This window comes from Idiotropiscis lumnitzeri, chromosome 19 (genome assembly GCF_059441095.1).
Source record: "Idiotropiscis lumnitzeri isolate Australia: NSW breed Sydney's pygmy pipehorse chromosome 19, RoL_Ilum_1.0, whole genome shotgun sequence".
Classification (NCBI taxonomy): Eukaryota; Metazoa; Chordata; class Actinopteri; order Syngnathiformes; family Syngnathidae; genus Idiotropiscis; species Idiotropiscis lumnitzeri.
The window spans coordinates 10644908-10667727 of NC_142409.1; the positions used below are offsets into that span (position 1 = coordinate 10644908).

The 22820-nt window shown below is 46.7% G+C and overlaps 1 protein-coding gene across 2 annotated transcripts; it reads right to left on the minus strand.

Annotated features, from left to right (window-relative positions):
* Positions 1-123: 123 nt before the first annotated feature.
* On the minus strand, positions 124-21927 carry arfgef1 (ARF guanine nucleotide exchange factor 1). 2 transcript variants are annotated; one of them, XM_088282479.1, is made up of 40 exons: positions 21509-21927; positions 14886-14916; positions 13359-13515; positions 13107-13253; positions 12835-13014; positions 12591-12644; positions 11251-11569; positions 10994-11107; positions 10353-10600; positions 10131-10264; positions 9710-9944; positions 9539-9638; positions 9100-9239; positions 8911-9019; positions 7633-7834; positions 7441-7552; positions 6687-6892; positions 6521-6605; positions 6269-6434; positions 6007-6158; positions 5812-5940; positions 5544-5702; positions 5194-5338; positions 5035-5125; positions 4912-4952; positions 4453-4622; positions 4208-4359; positions 3973-4145; positions 3735-3895; positions 3459-3589; positions 3246-3375; positions 3015-3150; positions 2781-2919; positions 2629-2677; positions 2423-2552; positions 2146-2285; positions 1847-2018; positions 1635-1773; positions 1357-1474; positions 124-1177 (listed from the first exon to the last, which is right to left on the minus strand). In XM_088282479.1, exons 1-40 carry the CDS (start codon positions 21630-21632, stop codon positions 977-979), a joined length of 5721 nt encoding a protein of 1906 aa, XP_088138605.1. In that variant the 5' UTR covers positions 21633-21927; the 3' UTR covers positions 124-976. The 2 variants fall into 2 exon arrangements, with proteins under 2 accessions (XP_088138605.1, XP_088138606.1); XM_088282480.1 differs by lacking the exon at positions 12591-12644 and having other exon boundaries at positions 21509-21926.
* Between the last annotated feature and the right edge of the window lie 893 nt (positions 21928-22820).

The window sequence follows — 22820 nt, forward strand, 5'->3', positions numbered from 1 at the left end:
TTTTTACTTAATTCTACGAAACAATTTTACTAAAGTATCATATTCAACTATTATTTATTTTTTTATATAGTATATGTATTCCTCCAGTTTTCACATAGCTGAGTGAAAATCAGTGACACAATCCAAGTTCAAAAAAACTTTATTGACCTAGAACCTGATTAGAATGCCAGAGGATTTATCGTACACAAAGTTGTACATATCTTTTTTTTTTTCCTTTTGGAACATAGAAAACTTTACATTGCTGCATCATATACATTTTTTTCTACATCCGTGAGCAGGAATGCGTCCCATTCGCACATAAAGCACAGCTAACATCGCTCATTTACCCACTCTCTCTCAATACATATTACTTTCTCCCAAAAACTAGGGAAAAAAATTAAATATATTATTTTTGATTTTTTTTGTACACGCACACACACACAATCAAGTGAAAACAAGTCAAAAAATGAAAAGAGACTAATCATGAGTCTTTTTTAAGCAGCTAGCATCTTGTCTTCCAGTTAAAGAACAATACCAACATATAAAATGGAATAATTTAATGAAGCCTTCACTTAACGGTGAGATGTTACAGTCAAATCAGGGGCGGAGGGCTAAAAAGTCACATCTCCAGTGCATTCCGAATGGAGGTCAAGTGCAGCGACAAATAATAATAATAATAAAAAATATATATAAAACAAAAATCTAGTGTTATCAGATTACATCTGTACATTTGGATATGAACGTTAGCCATGTGGGGGTGCGGCGAGAAAGAGAGAGAGAGGTCACATTTCATCATGGTTTTTGAATATGTCTTTGCATTCATTCAGTTACATTAAATATACAGTAAGAAGCACATTTTTTGTATTTTTAAAATAGATTCCGTCTGAGCAGCTCGGAGATATGGTGGCGGAGGAGGAAATCGCTACAAACCGGACTTTGTTTTTTTCGTGCTGATAGCCGAGGTGAATGAAGGGCCGGAGGCTGCAGGCAGATGGCGTCACTGAGCGTCTTCCGTCGCCTCCTTCGGGTTGGCGCAGTGCTCCTGAAGGGTGAGCCGGGGTTGCGGCTCGGATGCGATGCCGAACACCAGGCCGATCCGCAGGTAGAATTTCCTCAGGACGGCGCGCAGCTCTGGAATGAGGTCCAACTGCATGATTTCGCAAAGCAGCGGGTAGTACCGCGAGGCGTGAGCCTTGAACTGCAAGGGAAGAGAGACAACAGCAGCCTTAAAGTCTGCTTAGCTTCAATGCATAATGCCATTGGCGGGCTAACGAACAACGTCTGTTTCGTTTTTTTAACCAATTGCAGTGGAGTAAATATAGCGCGCCAAAAATGAGGTACTGTAAGTGCGCTTGTGTCATATTCGTGCCAACCCACCCTTTGGTCGCTGATCTTCAGAACCTTGGTGAGAAAGAGGAGGAGGAGGTTGGTCCAGGCTTCCCTGTGGCTCTCCGAGGTCAACGCCAGGAAGTAGGCCACTGCTTCGCCGCACACGCTTAATCACACGCAAAGAAAAAAACTTTCATTTAAAAAAGGTGATAAGTTATCGCGACATAATACGATTCACTCGACTTTACGATGATGAGGTGATTCACTCAACACACTCCCGAGTGTGTGTGTTTTTAAGACACTTCTCCTCTCCTTTGCATCCTTACTCTAAGAGTCGCCTCTGGACCTCCTCCCAGGCGTCCCGCCGCGTCTCGTCCGTGTACATGCGGAAGAGGATGCGCAGGCCGCACGCCAGGCTGCCCGTCTCCTGCTTCAACAGGTTGGGCTTGGACTTGCCTTTAAACCCTACAACACACACACACGAGCGGTCACGCACGCGAGCACTCGCCGCCGTCTCGCACGGCGCGGCGAGCGTTACCCGCTTTCCACAGCAACGTCCTCTGCTCGTTGTTGGAGTTGAAGGCCTTGGCGAAGCGGTGCGACTCCATCAGGCAGTCCAGCAACTTGAAGAGCTGCTGCGACGTTAGGTAGCGGAACATCCCCTGGTCCGGTGCCTCGGCGGCCATGTCTGACGTGTTGGCCGCATCGCGCTTCAGGAAAGATGTGACGGGGACGCCGTTATTACTACGGCCCGACCAACATGGATTCCCCCCCCCCGCCCATATTAGGGAAAATAAAAATTCCATCACTTCACATATCCAATATAAACATTGTTACCTGGGCTGCAGCAAAGTTCTCAGCGTCTTCCTTCTTGCTGGTGGCGGGAAAGAAGACGATGTTGTCGATCGTCTGGATGAGCTCCAGCTGCACCACGCACTTGATGAGCAAGGCGGTGAACAAGCGCTGCTCCTGCGCTCCTGCGGAACACCAACGCTCACCCTCAAAGGCTGAACTTACACTTGATGTGGAGCCGTGGCTCTCCTTTCCCCATCAGAACCGGCCCAAAATGGGAATTGACCACTTTCATCCGGCCTACGTGACGCCCTCCACTCACGCGTGGAGCTCCTGCCCCTGGCGGCGTCCTCGTTGGGGCCGGAGGCGCCGCCGCTCTGCTGGCTCTGACGACGGCTGTCCACGCTGCCGACAGAGCGCTGGTCGTCCAGGGACTTCTGGGAAATGGAATCCTGAGGGGAGAGATCGCGTGATGAATATCAAACGTGACCGGATAAATATGGAAATTGGCGTGTTTTCGCATCTCACCAGCTGCTTGTCAAAGTGATCGCCTTCTGCTGGTCTCCATGTTAACAGCCTGAGGCATGCAAAATATTCATCACGTGTGTTGATTTAGAATATTGCTGAAGGACAGGGAGGTGTAGAGTTATTTTTATTTATTTTTTTTAAATCTGGCTTACGCGTGCGGGATGGTAGTTTTGAAGATGTCCAGCATGCAATTGCACGTCTTGTCCCACGTCTCGGCCGAGAATTTCTCACCGTTCAGGATGACCACGTTCTCCAGGCAGTTGGTGCCCGAGCGGGCCAGCTGCTCGTTGTCTGCGCACAAAAAGGAGAATTTAGCAGCCACCTAAAAAAACAAATGAAAAAAACAAAACAAAACAAGGGGAGGGGTGAGGTTGTGGTGTACTCACCTTGCTGCACACACCAGTAGAGCTGAGCTAAAATGTCGTCCAGCAGCACGTCACTCAGAGACTCAAAATACTGCGTGAACACGTCGCAGATGGCGTAAAGTGCGTGGTTGCAGGTGGTGGTCATCCACTCCGCTTTCTGCCGGGAGACAACGAGTCTTTAGTGCCATGCATGCGAGGGCCCGACTGATCCGTCGGCTTGCACGTCTTTAAAAACGCGATGACGCGACCTACCTCAGTCTGCTGCTCGGGCAGCTTCATATTGTCGAAGATCCTGAAGACGATCCGGAACAGGTCCTGCCACCAGTGCTTCTCGAAGGTGTGCCCGTACGTCTTCATCACCTCAAACATTACAGTCAACCCCCTTGGCAACGAGGAACAAACGCATTTTTGCCATTTGAAGCGGTGGCTGACGTCAGTAAATTAAAGCATGTGTCGCCCCCCTACCTGGTCCGCACGTCCAGCTTGCACCTGTTGATGATGCAGGACAACTCGAAGAGGATGGGGAACCAGCCTCGCACCCACACGCGGTCCTCCGGTGCTACATTCATGTCATCGCTGGTGTAGTCTTTGAAGGCCTGCCGTAAAAGTCAGACCAATTGAGACAAATGCGAACACAAAATGTTCCTGGTTGCAACTTTTATAAAAGCGGGTTACTTCTTTTAATCACAAACAAAAACGGCTTGCTGGACATGATTGCGCTTTTTCCGAGCCGCCACCCACCTGCGGCCTCCCCGAGACGTATTTGGCGCAGTGTCGGATGAGGCGTATGGCTTCCATGCTGGTGTCGGGAAAGGCGGCGTTGCAAGCGAACTCCGACAGGCACTTGACGGCATCCTGGAAGGAGTCGATGGTGGCCGCAAAGTGCTTCTCGAATACATTCGCTGTGGGAAGACGCAAAGACGTCAAGTCGACGTCGGACGCGACGCCGACGGCAAGGTGCGGGGTTTTCGACACTCACTGACGATGTGCCCCGTGGTCTGAAAGGCGAGCTCCACGATGCTCTCGTCCTGGTCGGACGCGGCCAGGTGGAACACGGAGAAGATGTTCTTCCAGCCCGAGCGGATGTTGGCCGCCTGTGAGTTGACCATCTGGGCGATGCAGCGCACCACCATGTCCCTGATGGTAGGAGATCTGCAAACACACGGAATCGTCAATGAAGGTGAGACTCACCGTCGTCGTCGTCAACGACGCACCTGTTCTTCTTCATGATGTGCTCGAACGGCCTCAGGAAGTCCTTTTGGAAGCGGAAGTTGGCTAGCTCGCCTTTCTCCAGGAACTTCATGGACAGCTGCCTGAGCGAGTCCACGGCAAAAATGGCCACGTCTTCATTTGAGTTACAGCCCACCTGCAAAAAAAAAAAGGATTTATTCAAAATAGAAACGATCATAAAAGACGTGACAAGGGCTGAATCATTTTGAAACATAAACCCGCAGCCCACCTTGTTGAAGTGGTCCCCGATGACCTCCCAGATCCTGGACCACTGCAGCCGGATGCGGCCCATGTTGTAGTAGGAGATCTCCACGATCTTCTGCAGGCTGAACATGCGCGGGTGCGTGGGCGAGGCCAGCTCATCCATGGACACGGCGCACAGCCAGCGCACAAAATCCACTGAGGGACGACGACACGACGATCGATGGTTACGACCACAAAACAAAAGGCGGACGCCAACTTGGAGCCACCGCAAAAGCGCTAGCAAATTGCTTTTACGTGATTAAACGCAATATGGAGCACGTGAGGTAATGTCATGTCTGACTTTGAGTGTGTGCGGCCTGGCCTGATGCGTGACTGTTTCCAGGCAGAGATTTTGCTTCAACTTTTTTAATGAATTAAATTTGACAAATCACAGTGTTGGATCAGATCTCTATGCTGAGCTGTGATTGCTCAGTCCTTGACTCACCTATTGCATTGCCATCAAGTCTGGTCGAGCCTGTGAATATCCTACACACACACACACAAAAAAAAAAAAAGATTTGGATGTGATTCGTATTTATTGATGATAGTTACCAATATTTCAATTTACCTGTCCACAGCCACCACCACGCTCTGAGAGCTGGTCTCTCCGATGGACTCCTGGATGCTGGCGATCTGCTTGCGGTCCACCGTGCCGCCAACTGCACACCGGAGGTGTCGGTAAGTAACACTTTTGACGCTTTGGATTTGGACGTTGGTGCCGACCTACCCAGGCCGAGGTACTCGTCGTTGCTCTGTTCTCTGGTGCTGGCCATGAAGCCCTCCTTGCCGCGCACCGTCCCCGAGATGTAGCGCGCCTTCACACCCGTGCCGATGAGCTGCGCCAGCTCCAGTTGACTGATGCACTTCATGATCTGAGATTGCAGGAATAAAAACAAACAGTTGATTAATGTCACCACAATGTTCTTAAAAGCTAAAACAAAGCAAGTATAATTGGCACAACTTCATATGAAAATAATCAGAAATTACATCACATCCTTTCCAATGGTTCCAAGCCAATGTTTTGAAATGAACTAAAAAGAAAGAAATAAATAAAAAATTCTTCCAAAGAGGGCAAACCTCATGCCAGGAGTTCCCCAGGTAGTTTCCGTCTGTGTGTGCCACAGTGATGAGCGTCTTGATGGTATCGATGTTCTTCTGCTTCATTTCGGAGATGCCCGAGCTGGCGGTGAGCAGCGTGAACCTGGCCAGTGCTTGCACGTAGGCGTCCCTCTCCAGCTGCGGGAAAAAAAAATTCCAAAACAAAAGCGTGAACAAAATATAAAAGGTGGTCTAAACGTATAAAGAATGTGAACCTTTTTCTGATTTTGTAATGCCACAAGCGCACCTGTATGGAGAAGATGCACGCGATCCTGATGGCGCAGCGGATTCCTTCCAGACAAAGCGACGCCACGTCTGTGTCGTCGCAGTCCTGAAGTCCCACGCTGAAGGCGGCCAGGAAGGGCGTCCACGCCAGCTGCCGACGCCAGCGGGAAGTGAGCGCGGGTGTCAAAGGGCAAACGTCTGCCGTCCGGCGTCCTACCTTGAACATGGGCCGCACGTGCTCCAGGTGGGTGGCGCTGGTGAAGGGCGCCTGCACGTGGCTGACGGCCTCCATCAGAGCTTTGGCCGTCTTGGCCATCTGCTCCATCTCCACGTTGTACAGCAGACGCCGCTGCTTCTCGCTGGCCACGCCTGGGAGGAGGAAATACAGTCCCGCTTCACGAGATCACGTCGGAATGGAAATGGCTATTCATCAGTTCAGGTGTTTGTTCTGTTGAGGTGCGCGTTGTTTTAGTCCTCACTCTGCTTGCTGGACTTCATGGTCAGCTCCTTAGTCTCCTTCATGGCTATCTTCTTGCCCGCAATCTCGTCGTAGATGGCCGATAGGTACTCCTCGGGCAGGTCCTTGCTGTCGTTGATACCGCGGTTCATCTTGATGTACTGCTCCTTGGTCATTTTGTTTTTCACCTTGACAGGAAGACGAAAAAATAAATAAATAAATACTGAAGATTTTGCGACCTTTGCTCTGAATCGACTCGAGACGGCGCACGTACTTGAGGACTGTGAAGGTCCGTCGTCAGCATAATGATGGAGTAGGCGAGCACGTAGGCGGTGTCGGCGCTGGCAAAGAGGGTTTGCCTGCGGGTAAACAAATTTTCCCAAAGTGAACTCGACAGCGTCACTGAGAGTGGAGCGCTTGCGGACGTTTGCGCCGCTCACCCCTGATTGCACTCGAGGTATCTGGCGGCAAACTTCTCCATGAGCCGGTCGATTTTCTGGGCCTCGCCGGGTAGCCGGAAGCCCTCCAGAAATATCCTCAGCGCCGACACAAAGTCTTTGCCTTGGAAGTCCATTTGATCCACGTAGGCGTACATCACCTCCTTATTGAAACGCTCGTTATCGCCGAGAAACTCCCCCACTTGGGTCTGAGGGAGCGCACACAGCCAGGAAAACAGAAGGTTGCATTAGCGGAATGTAAACGTGAAGACTCCCTACCCACATAATGTGTTTCAATAAAGGGATGGAAATTAAAACATGTATTTTAATTTTTCAATTCATCGATTAATCGCTAAAAATACTGAAGTGATTTTTGAAATAATTGTTAGTTGCAGCCTTAGTCCGTATTGCTAAAAATTGCATGTTTCGTTAAAAAATATTTACAAAGGCCCGACCTATTAATTGCTGACATTAGCTCTCCGTTTAGATTTTTTACAAAAAAAATTAAATTAAAGTTAAATACTCTTTCTGTAAATAATAACTTTATTTTTTGTAAGCATTAAGGGCCTAAAATTGAGTTTATGTATTTTTTATACATTTATTCACATTATAATATCTTTATATTATTTTATGTAAAAAACGTAATTGGCCGATAAATCGGTTATCGGTTAAAATGCGAGTTGGTATATGTCCAATAGTCACTCGCAAAATATGCCGGGGGAGTTGTCGACTAATTTAGTTTGTTGGCGTGCCTCACCGAATCAAGGCGCTCCTCTTGATGCAGGAACTGAGCGAGGTACTCCGGGGTTGTCCCCAGCATGCCTTGCTCTTGAAGGTACTGGATGCCCCTCTTTGGTTTCTTGTTGAACCTACGACGCAGCGGTCATTAAAAACCATCAGGATCAGCGGCGACTTGAAAGCGGAATAACGCTAACAGACTGAAACTGACAGGTCGATGCCCTGCTCGATGATCTCCTTCTGCTGCTTGAGGACCTCAAACTGCTCGGGGTTGTCCGTGCCCGACATCTGCGTGCTGTAGCTGCCGATGCCCGACGAGGCGGTGGAGTCCAGAGAATTGATGCTGCCGTAGCGGTTGATGGTCTCGGGTGCCCGCGTCTCGCTGCTCTCCTGCTCCGACGGCTTCTCTTGGCCTAGCGAGAAGGAACGAGCGCATACGGAGCGCGTGAGGTTTCGACAAATCGGTGAAATGATGGATGATGCTGCAGCGCAATAACTAAAACGAGCATACGGGGGAACTAAACAGAAGGATAGCAAGGGTGTTTTTCTGATGACATTAAACCTCATCTAGGCATAAGGAGGGAACGCACACGAGCTAAATTCAGATTCAAAACAATTTATTTCCCACTCCATCAATTGTAACTATTGTGACGGCAGACAGAAGGCCACATAGTTGTAACCCAGCACTGCGTTTGCGTGTCGGAAACTCTTTAAAACATTCAGCACGGTGTTGTCACGGCAATGCGAGCCGCCACCCGAATGTTCTTCAATTACAAAAAAAAAAAAAAAAGCACTGCAGACGCCACTAGAGCCATCCTGTTTACAGTCTAACAAGCACGAGTGCGAATCTAGTGTTACCTGCTTTGGCTTTACGGACATGTCCAAAGGGGAGAAAATAACAAAACACAGTTACAACAAGGTAAAAAAAATAAATAAATGAAAAAAAAATCACAAAATAAATAAATAAAAACAACACAAATCTGGCTGCTGGTCAGCTGACACAGTCACATATTTTTCTGCGACAGGCGCTCATGAGTTACATTCGTAGTTACATAGTATGCTTGCAGAGCTTATGGAGCACAGTTGCTCTTTTGTTTGAGCTCCACCTCTGGCAAACAACAAAAGCAGAAGCCAAGAAAGAGGCTTTTCCTCCAACACACACAATGTTGTACAATGACATTTACTACGACCGTGACAAGCAACTTGTGATTGAGCAAAGAGTTTGTCACGTTAAATAAATATGCAAAAAAAAGAATGTCACAAAAGAGAGAAAAGATGATTGCGATGATTTGAATTTAGAAGAAGCGTTGACGGAACGTACGCAGACACACACATGCGACTAAATACTACTACTACTACTTCGGAATAGCGTGCATATAGTTTGTCAAATTTGTCAAATGTAAAACTGTTACACTGTTGATTCATTGTAAATATGTTATTTTGCCATCAAAAGCACACCCAAGTGAAAGGTTAAAATCTCTGCACTTACCAAGGCTAGTCTGGGAGTTCGGGTTGACATACTGGTCCTTGCTCCACTCCACCATACATTTCAAAATGGACACCAGGCATTCGAGGCCTTTCTTTCGCAAGGTCAGCTCCTGCGTGGGCGGCGTCAGAATGTTATCTTTCAAGATTGAGCACTAATTCCGTACAAATATTTCCAGGGAGTGGTGATCACCTGCGGGGGCGTTGTGCCCAGCTCGTGGCCGCCGCGTCCCTGCGCTATCTTCGAGAGGTCGTTGACAAGCCGCTCGAAGATGTTGGCGGCGTTCAAGTCGCAGTCGTAGTTGACGTAGATGTCCACCACGCTCTGAGCGTCTGACGGACAGAGAAGAGAGTCATGATGGCTCGCATGGGCCAAAAAAAAAAACATTTATAATATTATTATACAAAAAAGATGCAAGAAGTGGTAATATAAAAAATTGGGAGAAATAATGAATTTTATTGTTAAAGTCCTGATGACAGTTTTAGTGATATCATAAAAAGACACAATATTCCATTAATCAGAATGTTCCAAGAATTATCTTAATAACTATCATATCGTTGTCATATTACCATAAAAAAAATTGTCAAGTCAAGACAAATAAAAAAGTGTCACTGCAGAAAGAATAACAGACCTGCACATATTCTGGTGAGCGTTTGGATGACCATCCACTTGTGGTCGAAGGAGCTTGTGGACGTCTCCAGGATGTAGAGGAAAATCTCCTTGAAGAAAACCTGAACAAGACGAGCCATCGTCATTGACGGGGGTCAAACAATCGTATGGCTTCGCCGGCGCCGTTCTTCACCTCGATTTGCATCTTGAGGTGCGTCTTGAAGTGCGACAGCAGCGTGAGGAAGATGGACAGCGACAACTCAAAGACCTCGGGCACCGACGACACGCCGTTCTTGGAAAGCGCCACGCACAGGTACTGCTTGATGGCGTTGATGAACATCTCGTTGGTCTTGAAGATGGGCCCGGCGTTCTGCAGGATGGACAGCAGCAGCTGCAGCGACAGCACCTTGGACCGCAGCTCATGAGACCTGAACGCACAAGATGATAAGAATGTAAGAAGGGGGAGAGTGTGAAGGCTGCAGAGCAACTCAAAGGATGACAAGTGCAAATGTTGAGGAGCTGCCAAATTAATTTGTGAATCATGCTGCTGTGACTCGAGCAAATCGCCATTTTTAAACGCATGATTCACATCTACTGGACAAGGGCTGACTTACTTGGGATCGGGCGGTCCGTCCGACAGAGGTTTCATGGACAGCTTGCAGAGCGAACGAAACACCAGGAAGGCGTCTTTCTGGAGGATGTGAGAGAACTTGGCGCCCGGCGGCTGACCTGGCGTTGCTCCCGATTCCTAAGAGAGGAGAAAAGTAAACATTTTTCACAATATTATTTTTTTTTTTAAATTGTGACGTGGAGCCTCAGCGGGTATCTCGCGTCACCTGAGTGTCAGTGGACGAGAGGGACAGTCTGTCGTCAGGCAGCGACGGCGTGAAGCTGGCCGAAATGGGCGTGCCGGGGATGCCGTTGGCGTGAACGTGCTCGCTGTCGCTCCCCAGCGTGCCCTCGTCCTCCAGCGAGTTCTGGCCGGCCTGCGGGGCCGCATCGGGTGGCTCCGCCTCCACTTCGGCCAGCTCGGCCGCCGGCTCCTTTGCGTCCGTGCACAGGTGGGCCGGGTCCAGGCAGTTACCTGTGAAAGAGGATCAGTTCAAGTGTGACACTTTTTTTTTTGTCACGATTAAGGTTATGCGAGGACGGCATTGTGCCTTGGGCCACCATTTTCTTCTTGACCATAACTGCCTGTTTGTCCCATTTACACTCAAGCGTGGCGCATCCATTTGAAAATGTTAATCAATTTTTACCGCAAATGTTTCTGTAGTTTCCCACTTGCTCACTCACACGCAGGGTGTTATCTGCCTGCCTTTTCACACGGGCATGCATAGCACTTCTGTTTTTACATATTTTGCAAGTGACCGTGCTACTGCTCTCTTTTTCGGTAAAATATCGCCACACGCTTGAGCTGCTTACGATGGCGGCAATATTTTAACGTTCTTTCTTCTGCAGGTCTGAATGTGAATCTCACCTCCTGCCACCGTGTTGACCACCTCTTGCAGGATGCTCTGCACTATCTCCTGGGCTTTCTCCTCATAGTTGGGACCGGCTTCTTCCGCTACCTCCGCCTCTTCATCTGCTGCATCTTATATATAAACACACAATTTTTGTTGAATACCACAAAGTCTGTGATTTTAAGTGAGGGTGATTTTGAAAGGCCTGGTCTGGTGAGTGACGTGGGCGCCTTTTTTTCCTCTATGTAATCATTTCGAAGAGCCACGATCTTACTCTGTGCTGCCGCCGTGGCTTGATCGGCCTCCGTCTGTTCGTTCTCCGCCAGGCAGAAATCAGAACCGTTTTCCGGATCGGGGCTCTCGTAGGTGGGCGAGGAGAGGCTGCTGTTTCCGCCTCCGCCGCCGTCATCGACGTTGCTTTGCGGCGCCGGCGTGGAAGGCGACGATGGGGTGGATGGGGCGGTGATGCTCGGGGTGGTGATCGGCCCGTTGGCCTCCCGCGTGGGAGCTTTGGGCGGCGTGTGGATTTGAGGTGAGTCTGGTTCTGTGTGCTGCCGGTGCCGCTCCCGTTCCAGCTGCTTTGCCTCCTGCAACTGAACGACGGGACGCAAGGGTGGGGTGGGGTAGGTGGGGTTCACATACGTGCGTTAAAACAAATGAAATCACACACACACATGCACACAGAGAACAAAAAGGAGGTTAGGGCAATGTTCAAAAAGAATTTGGAACAGCCAGACATCCCAATTTAAAATGTCGTGTGTGTTCTTATGTACAAAACAGTAGCAGGGCTAGTTTAAAAAAAAACAACTTAAAAAGTACAAAAAAATTTGATTTTAGCGCAGTGTATTTTATTTCTTCTTTTTGTGTTGTCTATTCTTGCATGTGTGTGCGCTTGTATGTGGAATCAGACGGCGCTACAGGCTGGCAAACACAAACAAACCAACAAACCGCAGCGAGCAAGCAGTGGACATTCCTTTAGCCAAGCTCCATTAACAGCCCACGATGCGTTCAAGTACACTGAGAGATTCAGAATTTCGGAGAAAAGCGGAAAAAGAAAAAAAAAGCACAACATGTGAAGGCGACATGAGTCACAAGCACACACACAACAATGGCAATTGATGGCCTTCCTCGACATCATAATTCACTTAATACCATCTTCACGTCTCGGTTTCTTAAAGCTTTTGCAAAATGTCAGCCGCCAATTCTGCCAAGTGAAGTTAACATCTTGACTGACGCTATTAGCTTCGAGCATCCAGGCCAGACACCTCGGAGGCGGCGCAAACAAAATAAGCTCATTATTTAAATGCCACCCGGGCCCGAGTGTGGGTTAAAGGCAACCCTGAGTCTGGGTGGGGGTGCGTGTGCGTGGGGGTGTGCGTGTGTGTGTGGTATAACCATGTGAACTTCAAACTGCCACAAGCGATGGAGGGACATGACGAGCAAATGTGGTGCGGCAAGAAAACGGCAAATGGGATGGATGGAGGAGGAGGAGGAAGATGGAGGGAGGAGGAAGCACAAGAGAGGCGCACAGAGTTTGGAGACTTTGTGGGTCAGGCAAGTGGAGAGGAAAAAAAAAAAAAAAGTTCACGGCAGTCCTGCACGCTTTGTTTTTACCTGGCGATCACGCTTTCTGGAGGCCAGAGACCAAGATAGCTTGTGATTTGTAAGCTATGTGTCCCACAGGGAGGGAGGGGGGAGGAAGGTGAGGAGGAGGAGGAGGAGGGGAAAAGTGTCATTCAAAAAGAAAAAGATGACATTAGAGCAAGGCAACACCTAAAATGTCCGACAGTGGATGAAACCAGGAAGTTGTGTTTGTGCGCGCGCGGTGCCGGCCGGCGTGGAGAGCGTCGGGACGTACTGCTTGGTTCTCCATGCGGGCGAAGATGACGTTGAGCATCTGCGTCAGCGTGGCTTTGGCGGTGGTCTGGTTGATGAGGTTCTTGCTGGCCAGGTAGATGTTGTAGCAGGTGCGCACCGCCTGCAGCACGGTGCCTTCGTGGATCTCGATGTGCTGCGACGTCACGGCCGTCAGCAGCGCCTAAAATGGGAGAACACCAGGAATTAGAAAGATTTTCGGGTCCTTATCTTTTTTTTTTTTTGGTATCGCTTGTGTCGTTTCGCGCCCGCAACCTTGATGATCTGCAGCTGCACTCCCTCGTCCGTCTGCGGGCCCTGGAAGCAGGCGCAGATGGTCTCGATGATGCGATCGATCAGCTTCTTGCCCGGGGCCGTGCTGTCTGGCGCACTGCCAGTCAGGTGGCCGTACGCTATCAGCTTCTAGAATCACACACATGGAAAAAATAAAATAAAATCCACGCGCACAAGAATGATGAGCAGAGCGGCACTTAGAACGCCCCCTCCAATTGAAGTCAAAGCACTGACCTGTAAACAGTCGAGCGAGGTGATGACGATGCGGGGACATTTGGACTGACATGCCAGCTCAAACGGCAAGAAGTACTTGTCAGCTTCGATGAAGTTGGTCTTTGATTTGATTGGCGGTAAAGTGCCCGAACTTGATTTTCCATCTCCACTGGGCGGACTAGAGCGGGAAACAAAAGACAAAGAAGGGGAGAAACACTGAGGCCTGAGCGATAGGGATTTTTTTTTTTTCTAAAACCAATGCTGAGTCAGTCATTTGGCAGAGTAAAATTCCCATAACTGATTCATAGGCCGATTAATTGAAAAAAAAAAAATCAATATATTTTAATGTCTTAGAATAATTTGTGCTTTAATATTTGTTTACAACGAAAAAAAAAAAATCTGCAAAAACTGGACGTTATTTTTTGTTGCTGATTTTTTGAGGACAGGAACGTTTCGATGTCATTATCTTTGTCTTATATCAGCTGATCAAATTGTCTAGATGATCTCCGTACCATACAGGACGCATCCAGGTTGGCATTTACGAGGTCCAGAATGTAAAAAAAAAATAAATAATACAACGACACTGACAGTTACGCTCGCAGTTTTAGAAGGTGTCCTAAAGTAATTTCGCTGCCTGTAATCTCATGATCGGCTGCCAGCGACTGCAATCTTGTTTATTTGATATTTTACCGATATCCTCGCCGGAAAATATGAAAGCAGCGACTCGGTGGTCTTGCGAGTGACGCATGTTGTTCAACCTCTCACAACTAACTTCTTCCATTCCTGGATGGACATCTATTAGCATGCTAAAAGCTAAAAACGTTGAACTTGGGCTCTTTGGCTGAGTGCTTCAAATCGTGCACTTAATCCATCTAAGGAGGCGGGGTCAGTAATCAGTGCTCATGCTGACAAAGCATCTCAGAGCCGCGGATAAGCCGCTGAACCTTTAAGTCGAGTGACACCGCAAGTTTTTTTTTTTTCTCTCTTTTGTTGACGATTCTTCCAAGACCACAATGCGCGCACCCACTCGGCGCGTCCTTCAGAGCGGCCGCCACACCCTGATGAGTGCAGACACAGTGAGGGAGGGCTCGTATTGTTTATGTCCTGGCCGCGGAGCTGTATGAGCTCAGCCTGTTAAGTACCACAAGCACCCACCGCAAGACGCCAGGGGAAGAGGGTGGAAGACCAAAACAGGATGGTCTTGACTACTTTCCACCTTTCAAACCAAGACATGACACAAGTTACAAATTTAAATGTGCATAAAAGAAGCTGCTATTTTTTTTTCTATTTAATTTAGCTCCCCAAATTGATCACATTTAAAAAGTTTGTTTTCCCTTTTATCGAATTTGCAGAGGAGGTAAAATCACATCGCTGATATTCAATTAAAGCTGCTCGAAAAGATGTGAGGAACAACAAAGCGCACCTCTACAACACACACATGCGCGCGCACAGAGTGTGTTCTAGTGGCCTTTAGTTGAACTCTGCAGCGGGCCTTCATACGCGCTTGTTAAAACGAGCTGCCGCATTCCCGTCTTTGCAGAGACTCACCTTAATTTCTCTGACTCCTCTTTGATTTCCTCTGAAAAAGAGAACAAAAACAAGGGGTGAACTTTCGGAAACGTTGCAGGATTGTAAATAACCACGCCATATATTTGTGGAGCGTTATTGTGCTGTTAATTTTGGGCACATCCGAGTCACTCTACAAGCATGGCGGACCCCTGAAAATGTCAAGTAATGTGCGTCTGCCGACATTAATGATGGTCACGCAAAAACAGAGACAGAGCCAGGGTAGGAAGTGGGAGACGAAGCGAGACAAAAAGATATATTCTTTATCTTCTGCGAAAAACGGCTAATATTACTGCTGCTTACTCACAGGTCTCTATTGTGCTGCCCCCTGGTGGCCAGGACGCCCACGCAAGGAGGAGCACAACCTTAACAGGCAATGAAGCATGAAATCGTGCTGCACAAAATTCACTTTTACATTCAATTGAATTTTGTCATTCCTACTGTATGATGTTATTTTCGGCAGGAACGTTTTTTTTTTTGGGGGGGGGGGGTTTGTTGGCCCGGAATAATTACCATTCATCTCAATGGGAAAAGAGGATTTATCGGTCTCGCAATGGCTTATGAGCATAAAATGAAGCTGGAGTTGCTGTGGGTTTTATTGTCGAATCCCAAAAGGACCAGCCCCCCCACCACTCTCACCCCCACCCCCACCCTTGCATGGGCCCCTGGTCTTTGTCATGTGAAGTCATTAGAGTGAGGTTTCGCCATCCACTCCCGGCATCAAACATGACAGCAGCGAGGAGCTTTGACGAAAGCAGGGCAGAGCGAGCGAGCGAGGGAATAGAGTGTCTTCAAAAGACGGCTCCATTTAAGATGAGTGGCTCAAAAAAAAAAAAAAAAGGGAATATTTAATGGAGTGGGCGTGTGTGTGTGTGTGTGTGTGTAGAAGCATGTATTTATGCAAAAATCCCCTTGGCATGGTTGCTACGTTTGTTTTCCGCTTGTTCCCAGGCGTGTCCACAACTTATCTATCGATTGGTTCATCTTCACCGGGGGCAGCCACTGTTGCCATGGTTACACTGTTCAAATCCTGGCGTGGCACATGAGGGCTACGGACTAGGCCAATATGGCGGAGATCTGTGGGTTGATTATTTGACAAGGCAGCCCAACCAGAATATATTCATGCGTCTCTTCAAGGTGCTTTGAAAGCAGATGAGAAGGTCGCAAGCTGCACGGCTGGCTAATCATTCCGCCGCCCAGGCAATTTTTTTTAAGGTTTTCAAGCATGAAGGAATGCAGGTACTTCCCAAAACAGCAACGGACACTGTGGAACCTGTCGTACAACTAGTCTGTAAAGAATACAGTTCGTTTTTTTTTTCTTTTTGAACAATTTAAACAGTTTCCCTGACGAACCCGCTTCCTTTGCCTCATCTGAAATGTCTGTTTGGCCAGTTTTTACAATTGCATCCTTTAAACATGTGAGGTGGTGTCACATCCGTGCATGTTCACTGCGTGTGTGCGGACGGCGTGCTGGCAGAATGTGCTCTTATTGAATTAGCGTTGATCAAGCAGCTTAAGTTAGCCAGGTTTGGCATGCTTGTGTCCGTTGCATGTGCAACATGCAAGAATCTGCACACTAATTGAAAACATATTAGTCATGAAGTGTTGCATCGAGGAGTGAAAATACAACTCGTGCTTTTAGACTCTTCATGACCCCGCGGAATGTCCGAGCTGTGGCTTATTTGCATGAACCAGGACCGCCCCCTCAAATTGCAAGTTGCAGTTTAATACGACACATGGGAATTTTTTTTTTATAAACTGCATAATGTCTCTTTTCATCATGGTTACCAGCTGGGTTTTTTTTTTCTGACAGGAAAAGGGGCGATGTCTGCTCAAGGGTGGAGTCTATTTGTCTTTAAGTGGATCAACTAAAGTGGAATTTGAGGAAACACGGCGAAACTAATAAGCCTATCATGGTCGTCAGCTATGTTTTCGCCTCAACTGGAACACTTTGAGGTCGGCCCTCCTAAGCTCCAAGTAGGAGATTTCCTCCTTTTCCAGCACTTTTTGAAGGAAGCGATAAACATGGCAAAATTCCCCCGAGAGCCCGAAGGATTTGTCAATTAAAAGGCAGCCTGGGTGCAGCTGATCCACCCACCGGCAGGAGGACGGATAGTTGGAGGGTGGTGGTGGGCTGGGGGGGAGTTTGGGGGTAGGGAGAAACATCGAAATAGACAACTCTCCTGAGACTCTCTCTATCTCGCTGTGAAAAACATCGTAAAGGGCGGGGACGGCCGGTTCCGACGCAACATGAGGAAGAGGATGAGACGGAGGCGACAACATACAGTAAATAAAAAAGTTCAGCATTGTCCAATGCCAAGTCAACGTGCACTGCACAGATTCGGCGTGTAAACACAGGGAGAGCCACAGGCACTAAACCAAGCCCCCCTGACATTTCTATTGTCCGGACCGAAATCAAAGGTCACGCGGCAGTGATTACATTTGGAGGAGTTGCAGTTGGACGTTGTCCTCGGCGATTTCACCAACTCTGGCTCACACTCGCACAAAAGACACGTTTGACTCCTGCGGTTAAAAACCCGAGCAGTTTTTCTCCTCTGCCACCGAGGTCCTGATTACTCCGCCGTCGGCTTTGTCATTGAAATGAGCGAATGGCATAACTTTGAAGGCGGAACGACTTGGCACCACGCTTCTGGCGTCGCAATTGGCCCAACATGAGAATGCGTTTTTTAACAAAGTGCCGCAAGCCGGCAAATAGCGGACGGGGGGGGTGTTTATTTACTCAACTGCAGATTATGGAGGGGTGGGGGGCATTCCATTTAACGAGATACGGCCACACGTCATTTCATCTCAGAGATTGTTTACGTGCCTTAGTGGCTTGAGCATGACTTTAGAAATTGGGTCATATGATAAACTGTACTGATTTATAGAATCATCTATATGATGATATATGATTTTTGAGGTATTTTTTTCCAGCGTATTTTTGTCAAATTTTAAACTGGTCAGCATTAGCTGTAATTTTTTTTCCCGTAGTTTGACACATGACTTGAGACAAAAAAGTGTTTGCTCAGTTACAAAGTAGCAGTAGTAGTAGTAAAAATGTTTCAATTGCGGTCATATTACATTCCGGGCAATTTTTGCGAGGTGTCGTCTTCCTGATTGCCTCTTTAAACGTGATATATTCCAGTCGGCAGCCAACAAAGACATTGACCAAATCAATCAAGGCGGCTCGTCCAAACAAGCAGGGGAAACGGTGACAAAAGCGCCTCCTCATCTCCATGCGGGATAATTAATTGATAGCCTGTCTCAGGACTGAAGGAGGCATCACGCCACACACGACCATATAATGAACGGAGGCATCCCGTAGAAAAAAAAAAACACACCAATTATATACAAATACATTGTCAGGCATCTTCAGGATGGATAAAAGGATTATTTATGTGTTGAGAGCGAGCGCGGGCCCTGACACACGCTGACATGAGTGCGAGCGCAAGCTCATTATCAGGATGGCGAGCCACCGTTGGGATTACAAGGAGCTAAAGTGTGTGCACTTTGTCTGCAGCGGGGACGGGAGAAAAAAAAAAAAAAAAAAAAAACAATCACAAAGCCTTGATTTGGTGATTAATTATTCCTAGAAAATCAGTTGAGAGCGTTATATGTTTTAAAGACATGTCATATTTAAGTGAAAAATGAAGCTAGAATCATTTTTCAGGAGAAAAAAATCTGCAATAAAAATCCATTTCGAAATATACACAATCAACTATTTTTTTTTTCTTTTTAAAGTTAAATGAATGAAGATTTATACTTGAGGATACAAAGGTCTTACGGAAGCCATCGCTTGGCAAACACTTTTTATTTACGGCCCGGCTGCTTATCGTGGGCCCACACGCTGCGTTTGTGCTACAAAAGCTTCGAACTATGCGGGGGAGCGCATGTTCGCTTAATGGTCAGCGAGGTACAATAGTCCTGTCGGCACCGTCGCCACCGCCTATAAACGCCGTCATGATGAGCGTAGTTTGGCTCGCTGGGAAACAAAGTGGGTCCAAACATTAGAGACACCTCTTGCACTGTCAAGAAGAGTCTGGCGAGTAGAGAAGCGCGTTCCCGTAGCGAAGGCCTGCCGGGCGACATTTCGGCATTCCACGAAAAAGGTCAGAGCGGGAGCGGGGATGACGATGATCCACTTTGTCTTGCCCAAACCTTTTCGCCTCGCTTCCACCGACTCACTTTATTGATACCACCGCAACAAATCGCTCAAAAATGTGAACAAAACATGATCACCCCGAAGCGAACATATGGAAAATTGACTTTTGAATGTCGGTAAATAAACAGTTGGGTTTGTGCAGTGCCCGCTGCAGCGAATATGCCACCTGCGGACCAACGACATGTGAAAATAAACCACCATCTAAATTAAAGCTTGGAGTGTGTGTGTGGGGCCTTGCCTGGTGAGTGACGTGGGAGTCAGCGAATGAGAGTGTGGAGGCGGCCGTTAACTAAGCCAGTTATAACATATTAACATCTGGTTTATAAACGATCTTGTTACTTGTTCTTGAACGTGCACGGGCCAACCTGTAGGGGCATTACAGTACATTCTAACGACGGCTGGAAGGCAAGATTAAATCAGGTATGCCACAGCACTCCTAATATAAATAACGAGGCAATTTATTAAGACACCTGGGACCTCTTTCGAATTGTTAAAAATAATACACACAGCTCCAATTCAGAGAATGGCGAAATGGTGAATCCACATTGAGAGATGCTCAGTGACAGCGCAGAGATGTCTCAGAGTCCCGAGAGCGGCAGTAGATTATGTAAGTCACTCCGTATTCTGGGTCACGCAGTCATCCTTTTATATGCATAAAATATTTTTTTCCCCTGCCATGCACTACTTCTGTACTGCTGCTCACTCGTCACATTCTAAACAGTCGTGTTGGCGCCATTGGGCAGATTAGTCAGACTGTAGCAGGCTTAATTTGAGTTTCCACGTATCTAACCTGGATAATCCTTTCTTTAAATATGGCATACATGAACATTACAGTGTAAATCAGCAGATGTGGAGGAGATGTTACCAGTAACGACGATATAGAACAATGCCCTCCCGCTCTAAAAGATGTCATGCCCCGATAATTTGGCATCACTTGATTGAGTAAATAAACGCAGCATCACAAATACAACAACTTCTTCCCGGCAGTGTAGATGGCATCTCAAGAAATGCAATATTTTGCAGCCAATACTTGTTTGAGTTAATATTAATTAAGAGGCTGAGTTTGAAGTTGCTGTATTTAAGAAACCACTATACCCGAAAAAGAACAACCTATTAGAGACAGAAGAGATGACCCACAACCTGTCAATCGCTTGGTGTGTTTATCACTTCTTTTTTTATTTTTAATTCATTGTGCATTCCAAATAGTACAACTCCAAACCTTACGGTAAAATCTAGAACACCAGTACAGGCTTAATGTATAAACATTGTTGCAAGAAGGAATAATACCCCTATCGCCAAAACACAGTGCAAACCTGTGTGTTTAGGCCTTCAAGGTCACCCAATATCGTCACACAGGTGGTTGGCTGCTCCACAAGATGCTCTCATTGTGTCCACTCCCGGCATCATATTACATGCCTTGACAGGACAAAAGCTTTGTTTGTCCCGAGCAGATTGCCTCATAATTAATCCCCATGCGGAATAACCGCGCGCACACATCTTCATTGGGATTAAAACACAAATGCCTCCTATTTTTGTCGGTGATTATTTTGATTAGTAGCCTGGAAAATGGGGAGATACACCTGTTAACAGCTAGCGTGAATGGCTACCTGTAAACCGGATGCGACAAAGGAAACGCTTCAAAATAAGAGCTTTCAGCTCGTGTTAAAATGGTTCAGTCGCTTTTTTTGAATGATGGGACAAGTGTGGTTACGTATGGCACGTTAGAAAATATTTTAGTTATTCAAATTAGGTAGCTAAACATATCACTGCAAATGGACTGACGAGTGTTACGCTTTTAATTTTGTGTCTAACCGGAAGTCATGGTGTATACTTCCGCTTTGCACTAGCTTAAAAAGGTGCTCTGACAGCTGTCACCTTTCTCCTACACTACCTTCGTCTTTGAAGACAAAAAATAGTGCAAATGTGGCACCACAAACCTGACGTTGAACCCCTTGAAAAGTTGCACGAAATCAAGCAAACAAAACGCGTCGCTGTCACCGACCTCGTCCCCGAGTGTGTACCAGGAAGAGACGCCGACACACCGCTCCTTTGTGGCCTTGATGGCACGCGATTGAACGGCTCAGAATTATCATTTGTGACCGGGAAAAGTCATTACAACCGCCACGGTGGCAACTTCAACAACAGCATGTCTTGTGTGGCATAAAAGCACGCCAAAACACCGCAAACTAACAGCCCCCCTTTTGCACCATTTCCGCGTTGAACGTCGGATAGACGCACACAAGCTTCCCGGGGTTCTTGCATGCAAGTCACCAACGAGACAAAATGGCGTTTTCTTGGATTTATTTGCTTGTTTTGGGCCAATTAATTAAAAAACAAACACACATCCGAGGGTGTTGCGTGACGTGTCTAAATCAATGAGGACGAATGCGAGAAGTCGTGGAGGGGGAGTGGGGAAGGGGGACGCAAAAACAAGCCAACTTACCGAGTGCCACTTCGCAGGCTTTGCGTAGCTGGGAGTGGTGGGCTTTCTTCACCTCCTTGTCGGCTAAAATCTTCTCTAAAGCTCTGGTGAGGAACATGTTTTTCGTCTTTTTGCCCTCAAACATGACGCACCGGAATTCGGGGCGCGGTATGTGTGTCTCAGGAGAGGAGAGGTGATGGTGGTGGTGGTGGTGTTGGTGGGGGGGAGGCTCGAGCCCACAAAACGATGGCTTCCCCTCGCCGCAACGTTGAGCCGCAAGCGATAGCGAAAACTAAACAAAAAAAAAAGAAAAGAAAGAGACACACACACACACAAAAGGTGGGCTTCAATCCCGTCCGATGGCCATCAACGACCTGCCTCCTGCGCCATGTTGGAGAGGAAATGACGTCACAGTGAGACAGCAGCCGCCGCGTCGGCAGGGAGATAGCCGTGATGCTGCTAATGCTAATCATATGCACAACTGCTCAACTGCTTCACTGTGAACAAACACAAAAAAATATTTTTAAAAATGTAGATTATTTCGTCTTGAATGTCAATAAATATATATATTCAACCTTACTTTAATAATGTTTGTCCAAGGACAAGCTCAGTGTTGTCATGTATCTTGCATGCTAACTTGTATCCATCTTGATCAGACACTTAATTGCTATTAGTATTAATATTAATGTATTATATTAATAATAGTACACAAACTATATTTTATTATAAGTGTTGTTTTTATTCCTCCAGTTGTAAAGTTTTGTAAACAAAATGCAAAAAAGATTATATCAAGAGATTCAATTTTTTTTCAGTCTTTCGAAAATGTATTATTTCATGTTTACACCGTAACCCCCATTTTAAAAATAAACATGAGTTATGTGACAATATTGTTGTGTTTTAAGAATTAATGTAAATCACTGCAGCTTGACTATAAATGTCATTACTATAATTACTAAAGTATATTTCTTTAAATGCCTAAAAGGCCCAAACGTTCACGTTCATAGAAAATCATAAGAGATTTAAACACAATATATTTATTAACACCTTGTTTGTGTCGTAATTATTCTTAATTCTGAATTGTTGTTAAACTGTATTATCCAAGAATTTTATTTGTATTTAACCTTTCCCATTTGTAGTTTCTAAATTCCCTTATTAAAAAAAATTGTAATACAATATTGTGATTTAATTTACTGCATTTAATTTATTTTTTCATTACAGTAATACTGACAACCCAACATGAATGAAATGCAGACCCTCCCTTGTATGTCTACTTTTTGTATTTTGTTGTGTTTTCTAAAAATATGTGAGTAAACATAAAACGTATCACTATATA